The following is an 11,839-nucleotide window of genomic DNA, read 5'->3' as shown; positions in this document are numbered from 1 at the left end:
TCTCTCTCTCTCTCTCTCTCTCTCTCTCTCTCTCTCTCTCTCTCTCTCTCTGTGCCCTGTTTCCTGGTTTTGGGTTTTTCCCCTGTATTTAGGACAGGGTCTACAGAGTCTCACTACACAGATTGGACTTGTAGTGATTCTCCTGTTTTCAGCCTCTCACGCACTGGGATTACAGTCGTGTGCCACCACGCCCAAGCTCGATTGCTGTCGCAGCACGCCACAGAGGCAGGGCCAGCACGGCACGCTGGGAATCGAACCCTGGCCACTGAGCTCTGCCTAAGCAGGCGCTTTAGTCCACTGAGCTATCTGGCCAGCCTGACACCCGCCTTTCTTCACATGGCCAGTCTTGGGGCACAGACAACATGCTGTGAGCAAACTCAGCCAACTGTGAACTTGTACAGGGACCGAGAGTATGGAAAGAAAGGAGAAGAGGGGAAGAAAGAAAAGAGGAATGGATGAAGGAAGGAAAGAAGAAAGAAAATAAGAGAGGCAGGAAGAAAGGCAAGAAAGAAGGAAGGGAGAGAAGGAGTCTGCCACAGTAATGAGCAAGTGTGTGTCAGAGACAGAATGGAAGGGTTCAAGATGCACTTGGGCAGTCCGCGAGGTAGCTCAGCAGACTAAAGCACCTACTTAAGCAAGCTAAAGCAAGCGCCACGGTCTGTAGTTTGATCCCCAGCACCACATGCTATACCAGTCCCTAGGGTGGGCTGAGCCAGCCACAAAAAAAAAAAAAAAAGACACGTTTAGCAGTCAGACTCTGTAAGATGTGCTGAATAATTTATAAATATGGAGGAAAAGGGGAGAGAAAGGATGAATCTGAGACCTGAATACCAATACTTTTGGGGACAAAGTTCTAAGTGGATCTTCTCTCTTGCCATCTCGGTCTACTGACCTTGGGCTCTACCATTCCTGGCTGGGGGACTTGGAACGAGGTGACCCTTCCTATATCAGGCAGGGAAGTAATACTGAGCCGCTCGTCCCTACCTTCACACCTGGAGCCGTTAGCGATGAAGCCAGCCTGGCAGGCGCAGTTGTAGCCCCCCGGGAAGTTGGTGCAGTCGGCGTGCTCTGGGCAGGTGCTGTTGGCGAGGCACTCGTCGAGGTCTGCGCGGCAGAGGACAGCGCGTGCGCACAGATCAGACATCCACATCGCGAGAGCCGGCCCAGGGCAGCTGCCCACCCGCGCCCACCCCCGTGGGTCTGAGTGTGGTACCCGAGCAGGCGAAGCGTCCTGGCTTTCCTGGATGCCAGTTATTTCCAGTGGGAGAAGAGAAACCCCAAAAGCAGCTGCAGCTGTATCTCCCCCGTAGGTTTACGCAGATGGAGTGTGGCCCGCAGGGCGAGGGGCTTTGGGAGCACTCATCCACATCTGTGCAGAGAGAGGGATGAGCTAGCCATGGTGTTTTTACACAGTGGAGTATTATTCAGCCATAAAAAGATAAATTCAAGGCTTTTTTGAGATGGATGCAGCTAGAGAATTGTATTGGTAAGTGAAAGAAATCTCATCCAAACGTCCTATTGTCTCGCTCGTATGAGAACCAGAGAGAGTAATGAAAGTCTAAAAGGTACCACAGACACCGTGAAAGGGAAAGAAATTGTTCGACGGGAAGGAAAAACTGGGATGAGGAAAAAGACAAGTGAAAGAAGGAAAAAGATATATTTAGGGATACACAGAACGGTTTGGATAGTTGCATCGTCTGTTTCTGCTGGGCTTGTGAAAGGAGCAGTTAATCCTTAATTTTTAAAAAATTTCTTACTTTTGTTATTATTATTTTTTATTTTTAAATTTATTTGGTACGGGGTCTCACTACGCAGCTCGGACTTGTAGCGAGCTCCTGTTTTCAGCCTCCCCTGAGCTGGGATTGTAGGCGAGCATCACCGCACCACATCCGGACTCGGTGGCCGGCAGGGCGAGGCCCCCTCTGCATGCGGTACCCGTGATGGAATCTGCGCCCTCGTGTTCGCTAGGCAGGCACTTAGACCGCCGAGCTATCTCCCCTGCCCTTGATTGCTATGTCACTATTTCGTATTCAAACGAGAAAGGAGGCAGAGACAGAGACAGAGAGAATGGCAAATGCGCCTCCCGTGTCGGGGAGCAGGGTGTCTAGCAGAGGGCGGCAGGGCAGCCTTTCCAGCTGGGCCGGGGTGCTCCCCAGGCTGAGCGGGCAGCACACGTGCTGGCTGTGAGGACACCGCCCGTGTCCACGACTGTCTCGCGATGCTCAGTGGTGAGATGCAGCCACCACCCTGCGAAGAAACCGCGTGGGGCCTTCGTGATTACCAGGAATCAGTAAAAGGAAGGAAGAGATGGGCAGGACGGTGGGGCGGGGGGAGCAGAAGGAGCTTTGCCTCGCAGGATGCTTCTCCTCTGGAGCCAGCCGACCACGGACCGAAGCTCTAGAACCTGAGAAAAAGTCAACTTCTCCTCCCCTAAGCTGGGGGCGTTTGGCACTGTGTGGGCGTGGGCGCGGGGAGTCCACTCACACAGCCCAGCCCCCTCCGCTTCCACCACATCTTCCTGCCACTGCTGCGGCTCAGCAGCCTGGACTCACCCTCGCACTGCACTCCCGGGCTGCTGAAGTGGCTCTGCCCGTTGGTGGCCAGGAAGCCTTGCTTGCACGTGCAGTAGTAGCTGCCCACGGTGTTTTTGCAGGTGGAGAACGCGGGGCACGCGGTGGTGTCCAGGCACTCATTCCGGTCTGGGGGACACGGAGGGAGGGCGTGGGTGAGGCCGGGGCGGAGGGCGGAGGCGGCTCTCGGGGTGAACTGTGTCTTCGAGAAATAAGTTAAAGCCCTAAACGCTAGCGCGTGAGAGTGCAGTCGGGTTTGGAAATAGGGCTTTTGCAAGTGTGGTTCAGATCTAAGTGAGGATGAAGTCGCCCGCTTCAACAGAGCAGGCCCTTGGTCCAATAACTGGTGCCCTCGCGAGGAGAAGAGAAGCTGGGCCTGGTGGTACAGCCGAAAATTCCAGCAACACTGAGGCAGGAGGATCCCTGAAAGTTTGAGGTCAGCTTGGGCTATGTGTTCAAGGCCAGCCTGGACTACACCGGTGAGACTGTCTCAGAGAGGGAGGGGGACGGGGAAAGGGAGGAGGAAAGGAAGGGAGAGGGGAAGAGAGAGGAGGGAGGAGAGGAGAAAGGGGAGGAGGGTGCAGAGGAGGGAGGAGGGAGGAGGGAAGGGAGGAGGGAAGGGAGGAGGGTGAAGATGAGGGTGGGAAGGAGGAAGGAAAGAAGAAAGGAGGGAGAAGGAAAGGGAGGGGGAAAGGGAAGAGGGAGGGAAGGAGGAAAGGGAGAGAGGAGCGAGATAGGGGAAGAGGGAGGTAGAGGGGGAGAGAGGTGGGGGAAGGGAGGGGGAAGGGAAAGACAGAGAGGGGAAATAAGGAAAGAACCAACAAGAAGACCGTGTAATCACGGAGGTGGGGAACAGAGGGATGCATCGAGAAGCCAAGGAACACAGAATCGCCAGATAAGAAACATGTATGGAACAGACTCTACCCTATAGGCTTTAGAAAGAGAATGGTGTTCCCAACTTTCAGCCTCCATAACTGAAAGAAAAACTTCCCACTGGCTTCACCCACTCACTGTGTGCTTATTTGTTACTGCGAAGATCCTCGAACCTTGCTACTCAGGAAAACGGACTCTCTTAGAGACTCTAGAAAGAAGGAAGCCTGGCCAACACCCGGATGTCAACCCAACAGGACCGATTTTGATCTCTAACTTCAGAACTGCAAAATAATAAGTTCTGTGGTTGCCAGCAGGTGTATGATCATTATAGTGGCCAGAGGGATCACTGTTATTCCAAGTATACAGTTGTGGAACAAAGCAGACCTCAGAGAGGTTCAGTGACTTGCCCGAGGACACACAGCTGGTAAGCATCAGAGTTCAGTCTTTGAAAATCCAAGAATGAATGATTTTCATGACTGCTACAGGAAAAGGGGGCAGGTCCAAGTGGAACAAGAATAAACTTCCAGGTGATTCCTAAGAAAATGCTGTGTCTAAACTTCAGTAACTGGCTGTTTTTGCACCTGCCATTCTGACTGTAAGATTCTGGAAAGGAAGGATCTGTGTTTATTGACTGCTGCAGAGAATACTGCCTGGCCTGTAGCAGGTGCTCAGTGAAAACGTGTACAGTGAACGAAAAATCTGTCCTCTTCCTCCTGTTCCCCAACCAGAACAAAAATAAAGGACAGAGATTTTGCATCTTAACAGTCAGAATGGCAGGAGGGGTGGGGGCGGAGAGAGGGGGTGAGGGCAGGGCAGGGGCAGGGCGCTCAGGAACTGCCGCAGATTACTGCACAACTCTGAGGTCTGCCAGCGAGAGCTGGGAGCCCCTGGAGAGGTCTGAGCGGCGTTGGAGCACAGCTTGGTGTCGCAGGCGTCTCCTGGGCACTGGCTGGTGGTTATGCTATTGCCATGGAGCGAGAAGACCAGGGAGGAGGTGAACGAGGTACCGGGTCCACCCAGGTGGAAACAGGGAGCTATCTGAGCTTCTAGGGTGACTTCAAGGCGGTGCAAACAAACGGGCTAACGCCCTGGGCCTGGGAAGGGGCGGTGCTCCCGCCAGCAGCCACGGGAGGGCGCAGGAGCCGCTGCCGAGGGCGGGACGCCGTGGTTCCTGCACTCAGCACGCTGGTCGCATCGCCCTCTCGCCTCCTGTCTCGCACCTTCTCCGTTTCCCTGCCCCACGCGGGACCTGCGGCTACGTTTCCCTGCGGCCCCTTCTCTCCTCTGCGGAGCAGCAGTTCTCTGCATCAACTTCCAGCATCGTGCCCTGTGGGCTAGCTGAGATCTTGGAGACCTTCCTTACCCCTTTCCTGTATCTCAGAGCACTCAGACCTCTAATCCTCCCCCAGCCAGACAGCAACTCAAGTCTGTGGCCGAGCGCCTGCCGTCTCTCCAGCTCACCTCCTGAGCCAGGACGTCAGCCACGCCTGTCTCGCCCTGCGCTCTAAGCCCCTCCTGGCCGCAGGCCCTCTGCGCTTGCTGCTCGGCTGTGGGATGCGCCCTCCGACCCCACTTGTTACTGTCTTGCTTGGACAACTTCAATGCATGTACGCTTGGATGTCAAGACAGTACTTTCCTCAAAAATGCCTTCCAAACCATGTCACAGGCCCCATAAAACGAGAGCACTATAAGAAGGGTTTCATATCTAAAAAAAAAAGGACACAAATAATTTTCAGAAGAAAAGTAAGTTAGGACAAGTATAAGGTTTATCATCATAAAGAGAAGCAGTAAGGTGGGTGCAGTGGCGCATGGCTAGAATCCCAGGTGCTCGGAAGGCTGAGGCGGGAGGATCGCAAGTTCAAAGCCAGCCTGGAGGGGCTGGTGAGATGGCTCAGTGGTCTAAAGCACCTACTTGGAACAAGCTTAGCAAAGCACAGGGACAGCGGTTCAATCCCCAGCACCACATGCCAGCCAGCCCCGCCCCCTGGTGGGCTGAGCTGGCCACACACACACACAAATAAATAAATAAATAAATAAATAAAATTAAAAAAAAAAAAAAAAAAAAGCCAGCCTGGACAACTCAGGGCAATCCTATCTCAGAAAATAAACCTTGAAAGGGCCGGGGTGTGGGTCAGTGTAGCACGCCTAGAACGCATGAGACCCTGAGTTCAATCCTCAGCACCGGAAACAAGGAAGAAAGAAAGAAACGGAGGGAGGGAGAAGTGAAACAGTATCTCTGGAGTCAAATGCAAGTCTCAGAAAATGAGGGAATGAATATGCAAATTAGGCAATGCAGCTTCTTTTCAATGATCCAACTTTTTCCTGTGCTTTTCAAATACCGCCCTGCATGGACATTTTCTCTCAATATTTAGATTATGGGGGCTGGGAGATGGCTCAGTAGAATAAGCGCTTGCCTGGCAAGTGCAAGGGTTTGAGTTCAATCCCCAGTTCCGCAAATAAATAAATAAATAAATAAATAAATAAATATTTAAAAAAAAATTAGATTATGTAAGCATTTGGACTTTTGTTACAAAGGAAAGGAGTAAGCCTGTCTGATCCCTGATGTAGTTTAGATTCCATCACCTCTGCTACCTACATCCATATCATATTATAATTTTCCTGAAAGATAAAAAAAAGTGTACACTTGTTATCCGAGTACTCTGAGAGGCTGAGGCCAGACAATCACAGGTGTGAGCCCAGCCTAGGTGACTTAGAGACTCGGCAAGATCTTGTCTCAGAATTGGATTGATTTTTTTTTTTTTTTTTTTTTAGAATAGGAGATGTGGCTTGGTGTGAAAGCTGTGGGCTCAGTCCTATCACAGAACAAAACATGATTCTAGGTGTATCTGTGAGGGTGTGTGGGTGAAGGCAATGCTGAAATTATGGGCTGACTAGAGGGTGGGCCTTGTCCAATCGGTTGGCTGCTAAAAAGAAGAAAAAAGCAGAGTCTTTCCCTGAAGGCAGAGAAATCCTTCCTGCACTGTGGACCTTAAACTGGAATGCTGGCTATTTTCTTGCCCGCCATCCTTTGGATATGAGCTACACCCCTGGTCCTGCTGCTTCTACAACCCTCAACTTGGACTCAAACTCCATCACCAGCTCTCTGGAGCATCCACCCTGAGACATCCCCCAAGGGCCTGGTGGGTCTAATAAGTTGTAGGTCACACAGGTTCTGTTTCTCTGGAGAACCCTGGCTCACACCAACAGCCCGCAACATGCCACATACGGCGCTAGACCCTGCAGCTCTGGCAGCGGGATGAGACACACGACATCCTTGCTGACCTGGAGCTGGGGCTGTGGAGAGGGGCTCCATGGAGATGATGACAAAAATTAGGAAGTCAAGGCCAGCAAGATAGCTCAGTAGACTCAGCGCCTGCTTAGGCAAACACAGGGACCGGGATTCGATCCCTGCACCACGTGACATGCTGACCCCATCCCCAGGCGCGCTGAGCTGGCCACCAAGACAGGGCGTGGTGGTTCATGCCTGTAATCCCAGCTCTGGGGAGGCTGGCAGGAGGATCACTATGAGTCCAAGCTGCACAGTGAGACCCTGTACCAAATACACACACACACACACACACACACACGAGTGAGCAGTGCAGTGATCCCAGCTGTCCTGTGCCTGGACATGTACATCTTTTTCCCTTCCTTCTTTTCTCCTGGCCCTGCCCCAGGTGTTCCTGCCCTTGCACCAGTCCCTTTCCCTTTCCCTGCATCCAGAGTGCCTCTGTGCCGCAGACGTCCACTGTTCTTCTGAAAGGAGCCATTAAAGCTTTTCTCTCTGCTTTTTAATCTCTTACAATATTTTGACCCATTTTGCATGCTTATATCTGGTAAGCTGAACAACTAACTTGAAAAATATGATAATCATTGTTGAATTACTCTCATTTTGCTTAGTGACATTCTGCATCACTTTTTTTTTTTACTTTTTTTATTCTCTTTAAATACTGCTACTACTACTACTACTACTACTACTACTACTACTACTACTACTAGTATTAAAAACCAGCAAGTCCCGGAGAAGATAACAAAGGGACAGAAACAAAAGCCAGGCGAATCAGGGAGGGGTCCAGGGTATGTGGAAAGCCAAAGCCCCCAAAGTCTGGGGCCAGCCTGTGTGATGGCCCCAGGGCAAAACTAAGTCTGAAAGGACAGGGAAAGAAGGAGCTCACATGGCTGGAGTTGGGGGAGACCCAGGGCAGGAGGCCGGGAAGGACAGGGCGGATCACGGTCCTGTGGGCTTTGACCCTGACAGAGGCGGAGCCATGGTGCCCTGTGGGTAGAGGAGGAGCCTGACTCAGGTGCTCCCCATCACCTTTGGTTACTGCTGTGAGGCTAAGGCGCTGGGAGGCCAGGGCAGAGGCCTCAGAAGCCTGTCTGAGGGGCACGCGTGACCCTCAGCCTGGAGCACAGCAACCCAGAGGCAGCCATTATGTCGGGGAGGGAGGGCAACTTTAACACATAGCAAGAGCTTCTGTCTTCATGTATGTTCAAAACACCAGGGGCCGTACGTCATGCTCTCTGGTCCTCCTAAAAGATACATGCAGGTCAGGTCTCCGTTTGTGTGGGACTTTTCTGGGTGTAGCCCTGGACACTCAGCACCTGGGAAACTCCCACCTGTTGGAAGAGCCAGGAAGGGAAGCATCGTGGTCTCACTTGTGGATGTAGAAATGAATGCCCCAGAGGGCTTGCGCGGCCTGCCCGAGGTAGTGCCCCACATCAGAGGAGAAAGAGAAGAGTGCCTCAGGAGGGACAGACGCTGGGACAGAGCCCTGAGGACCTGCTGGCTACCAGGTTTGTTCAGCTGCAGCCCAGCCAAAAGAAACTGGGTGATTTCTATGTATCCTGCCCAGAGAAGGAGGAGGAGAGGAAAGGGCATGCAGAAGAGGAAGAGGAGTGGCAGGGAGGTGGGGAAGGAGAGGAGAAGGGAGGGGAGGAGAGGAGGGGGTGGGAACAGAGGAGGGGAAGAGGATGGTGAGAGAGGCAAGGATGGGGAGGGCAGAAGAGGCACAGGAGGAGGGGAGACGGAGGAGGGAAAGGCAGGGGGCAAAGGGGCAAGAGGAGGAGGAGGGAGCGCAGAAGGAGGATAAACTGGGAGAAGGAAGGGAAGGGGAGATGGATGGGGAGAAGGAGGGGCCAGAAGCAAGTGGGGCAGAAAGGGAGGAAGAGGGGGAGGAGGGAGGAAGAAGAAGAGGAGGGGAGGGAAGGTGGAGGAAGAAAGAGGGGAAAGGAGGGAAGAGGGAGAGGAGAAAGCAGGTGCAAGGGTAGCCAATACTGTTAAGCACTCACTGCATCCCAAGTGCCATTCTAAGCGCTGCCTGGGTATTTCTCCTGTTCCCCTTTGTCCTCAATTCCTCTCTTTCACAGAAACCAAGATCCTGGGGTATTTACTGAGATGCCTGCCTGAGTTTGCCATAACCATGAGAGCCATCACTGGGATGCGACAAGTGGGGTGTGAGTCTGGAGCCCACCGCTGACCACCACACTGTGGGGTTGAGTCCTACTAGGTGGAGCTCACCGGAAGCCCTATGAGGAGAGCGTTATGCTGTAGCTCTAGGTGTGCCCCAAAAGCCTCACATGCTCGGGGGGGTCTGGCCAGCAGGGTCGCTGGGCATGTGACTTGAGAGGACGCATGGTTGCCTGAGCTCCTCCCTTCTTTCTCTGCCTCTTGGCTGCTATGTGGTGAACAATTTCCTGTGCATCCCATGAACTGGACCCACCGAAACTGAGCCCAAATAAACCTATTTTTCTTTGAGCAGCAGGTGTCAGGTATTTTGCTCCAGCATCAGGACAGCTGATTAATGCAGACAGCTATTTTATCAAGGATGATCTTTTAGGAAATATGTTGGTAAGGCTTTCTCTTTTCTACTCCCCAACTCATGCTGCCAGTTTATCTCCTCTCAGCCAGGAAAAATGAAAGTGTCCTAGAGTGGACACATAAAGACAGTATTATCACTTGCATCTCAAATGGCCCTCAAAGGTCCATGTGTTGAACCCTGGGTCCCCAGCTTGGAGTTTCGGGGAAGTGGTGGGATCTTTAAGAGGTGGAGTGTGGTGGGCAGTCTTAGGTTATGGGGGCATGGCCTCAAAGGGAACTATGGAGCCCAGGTCTCTTCCTCTTTCCCATTTTCTCAGTTGCTTCCCAGGCCTTCCATGACACTCCTACCATGATGTACCACCAGAAGTCAAAGCAACAGGGTTGACCGACCATAGACTGAAATCTTCAAGACTGTAAGCCAAGACAAACCTTTCTTCTTTATAAGCCAAATGGCTCAGGTTATTTGTCACAGTAACAAACCAGTAGCTAACACAGAACAAAAGAGTAATGTTCAGATTTAAATGGCCAAATTGGATTTCTTTTTTCTTTTTACGTCTTTTGATTACTCTTTATTTGTGAAACACAATAAATACTAAAATCTAGCATATCTATGAGGAACTGAAAATATCAGACCCTTCCACACAAATGGCTCAGTCAAAGCCAGGCCATTGAATAGACATGGCTCAGAAGCAGCACAGATGGTCAATGAGTGCCTGAAAAGAGGGTGAACACCGCTGGCCACTAGAAATGCAGATCAAAACAACACTGAGACTCCATCCTACTCCAGAGAGGACGGCCTTCCTCAAGAAGCCAGAAATTGACAATGCTGGTAAGACTGTGGAGAAAAGGAACATCTCCACTTTGCTGGTGAGAATGCAAATGATTTTTTTTTTTTTTTTTTTTTTTTTATTGGCAGAACCAGGGATTGAACTCAGGCCCTTGCGCTTGCCAGGGAAGCACTTATTCCACTGAGCCATCTCCCCAGCAAGCATGCAAATGAGCGCAGCTGTGGAGATCAGTGGGGTGAGTCCCTATGTTGAAGTGTTGCTTCCCTCAAGACAATAGTCCAGAGAACAAATGATTGTGAAAAAGCTAAACCTATTTTCAAGTTCCTATTGATACTTCAAGAGGAAGGATTGGGCGGCTGGAAGACAGAGTCTTCGTTAAGCGGTGGTCTAGGAGGAAGAACCTGGGATCCAATGTAAGAGAAGCTAGAGCTTCGCCATATCCACGTGGGGCAGGGTCCATTGTTCTCACTGTATTTCACTCTTGGGCAACATGAAGATCAGAGAGGTTATGTAACTCGCCTGAAGTCACACAGTAATTTCAGGACTCAAAGGAAAGAATTGATCCAGAAGCATAAAACCTGCATATTAGCCCTCTTTCGGCCCCTAACCCGTTCCCAGGAAGTGTCCATCTAGGGTTGAACTTCTTAAATAAAAAGAACTCTTCTGCCCGGGAAACCTCCTCTAACCAGGCACACAGATTCTCTTTAGCAGACTTACCCCACGTGGCTGAGGTTGTGTACAGGGTAGTGGTTTCCCCGCTGTATGCATGACAACACCCTGTGGAGAGGAAAGAAAGGCACCATGACCCACCAAAAGGCCGACAAAATGACCCTTCATGTGGCCTCACAGGGCCAGATTTGACAGGGTTAGATGAGCAACCAATTGGTGGCAAACACTATTCTACACAATCTCTTCTTCTTTAATTGTTTTAGAGGCAACCGAGAACATAGTGTTTAAACGTACAGACTCTGCAGTCCAAATTCCTGGTTTTAAAAATTTTATCTCCACCCATGCCTATGTTATCAAGAAAACATGTTATCTATCTTTAATTCCTCAATTTCCATCCGGGTAAAATAGAGAACCAGACCTACTGTGCAAAGCCTGCCACCCTGGCTGGTCAGGAAGGTCCTTCTTCCTTTGGTGATGTGGTGCACACCAGAGCTCTGGGAAGCTGAGCTAAGAGGATCGCAAGTTCAAGCCCAGCCTCTCCCAAGATAAAAAAAATGGCCCGGGATGTAGCCCTGTGTGAGGGCTGTGGCTTCAGTCTCTAAGACCACCAGAAAACAGTCCTCTCATCTTCAGTTTGAATCAGAAAAACAAAACAAAAAAACCCAAATAAACCTTGCAAGACAGACAAGCAAAAGCAGCAACAAAGAAGACAAACAAAAGTAACATGGGGGGCTACCTGGGTGGTGCGAAGCGAGGGACCAGACAGGCGGCTCCTTGCTGCTGAGGTCCCAGCACGAACATGGGTCGCCTCAGAGGTGTCCGCAACTTCCCCTGTAGCAGGACCGCCCCAGCCACTTTCTTTTTCCTTTTCTTTTCCTAGTGTGTTTTACTATTCCATGATGATGGTGGGGTTTAGTTTGGGAAGTTGGTGCAAGCATTTAACATATATATGTACTGGGTACTCCCTCCCTTCTGTGACTCCAGAAGTCCATCTTCTGCCTGCCTTTCCTTCCTTGCTCCCTGCCTCCTCCCCCTCCTCTCTTTCTTTCTTTCTTTCTTTCTTTCTTTCTTTCTTTCTTTCTTTCTTTCTTTCTTTCTTTCTTTCTTTCTTTTTTCTTTCT

General features: G+C 51.1%; 1 protein-coding gene across 4 annotated transcripts in view; it reads right to left on the bottom strand.

The window, feature by feature from the left end:
* Adgre1 (adhesion G protein-coupled receptor E1) overlaps window positions 1–11,839 on the bottom strand; it is a 54,487-nt gene that overhangs the window by 41,040 nt on the left and 1,608 nt on the right. For 3 of the 4 annotated variants that reach the window (XM_023716870.1, XM_023716871.1, XM_023716872.1), the window contains exons 2-5: window positions 10,767–10,826; window positions 2,553–2,699; window positions 1,214–1,369; window positions 985–1,104 (exon numbers count right to left, since the gene is read on the bottom strand). In XM_023716870.1, the coding sequence (XP_023572638.1) occupies window positions 985–1,104; window positions 1,214–1,369; window positions 2,553–2,699; window positions 10,767–10,826 (483 nt within the window). The remainder of the gene's footprint in view (window positions 1–984; window positions 1,105–1,213; window positions 1,370–2,552; window positions 2,700–10,766; window positions 10,827–11,839) is intronic. The other variant, XM_023716873.1, reaches the window with a different exon arrangement.

The sequence above is a fragment of the Octodon degus genome, unplaced genomic scaffold (genome assembly GCF_000260255.1).
Source record: "Octodon degus isolate 3935 unplaced genomic scaffold, OctDeg1.0 scaffold00050, whole genome shotgun sequence".
Classification (NCBI taxonomy): Eukaryota; Metazoa; Chordata; class Mammalia; order Rodentia; family Octodontidae; genus Octodon; species Octodon degus.
The sequence above is the reverse complement of the archived record's forward strand: the minus strand, read 5'-3'. Positions and strand labels throughout refer to the sequence as shown.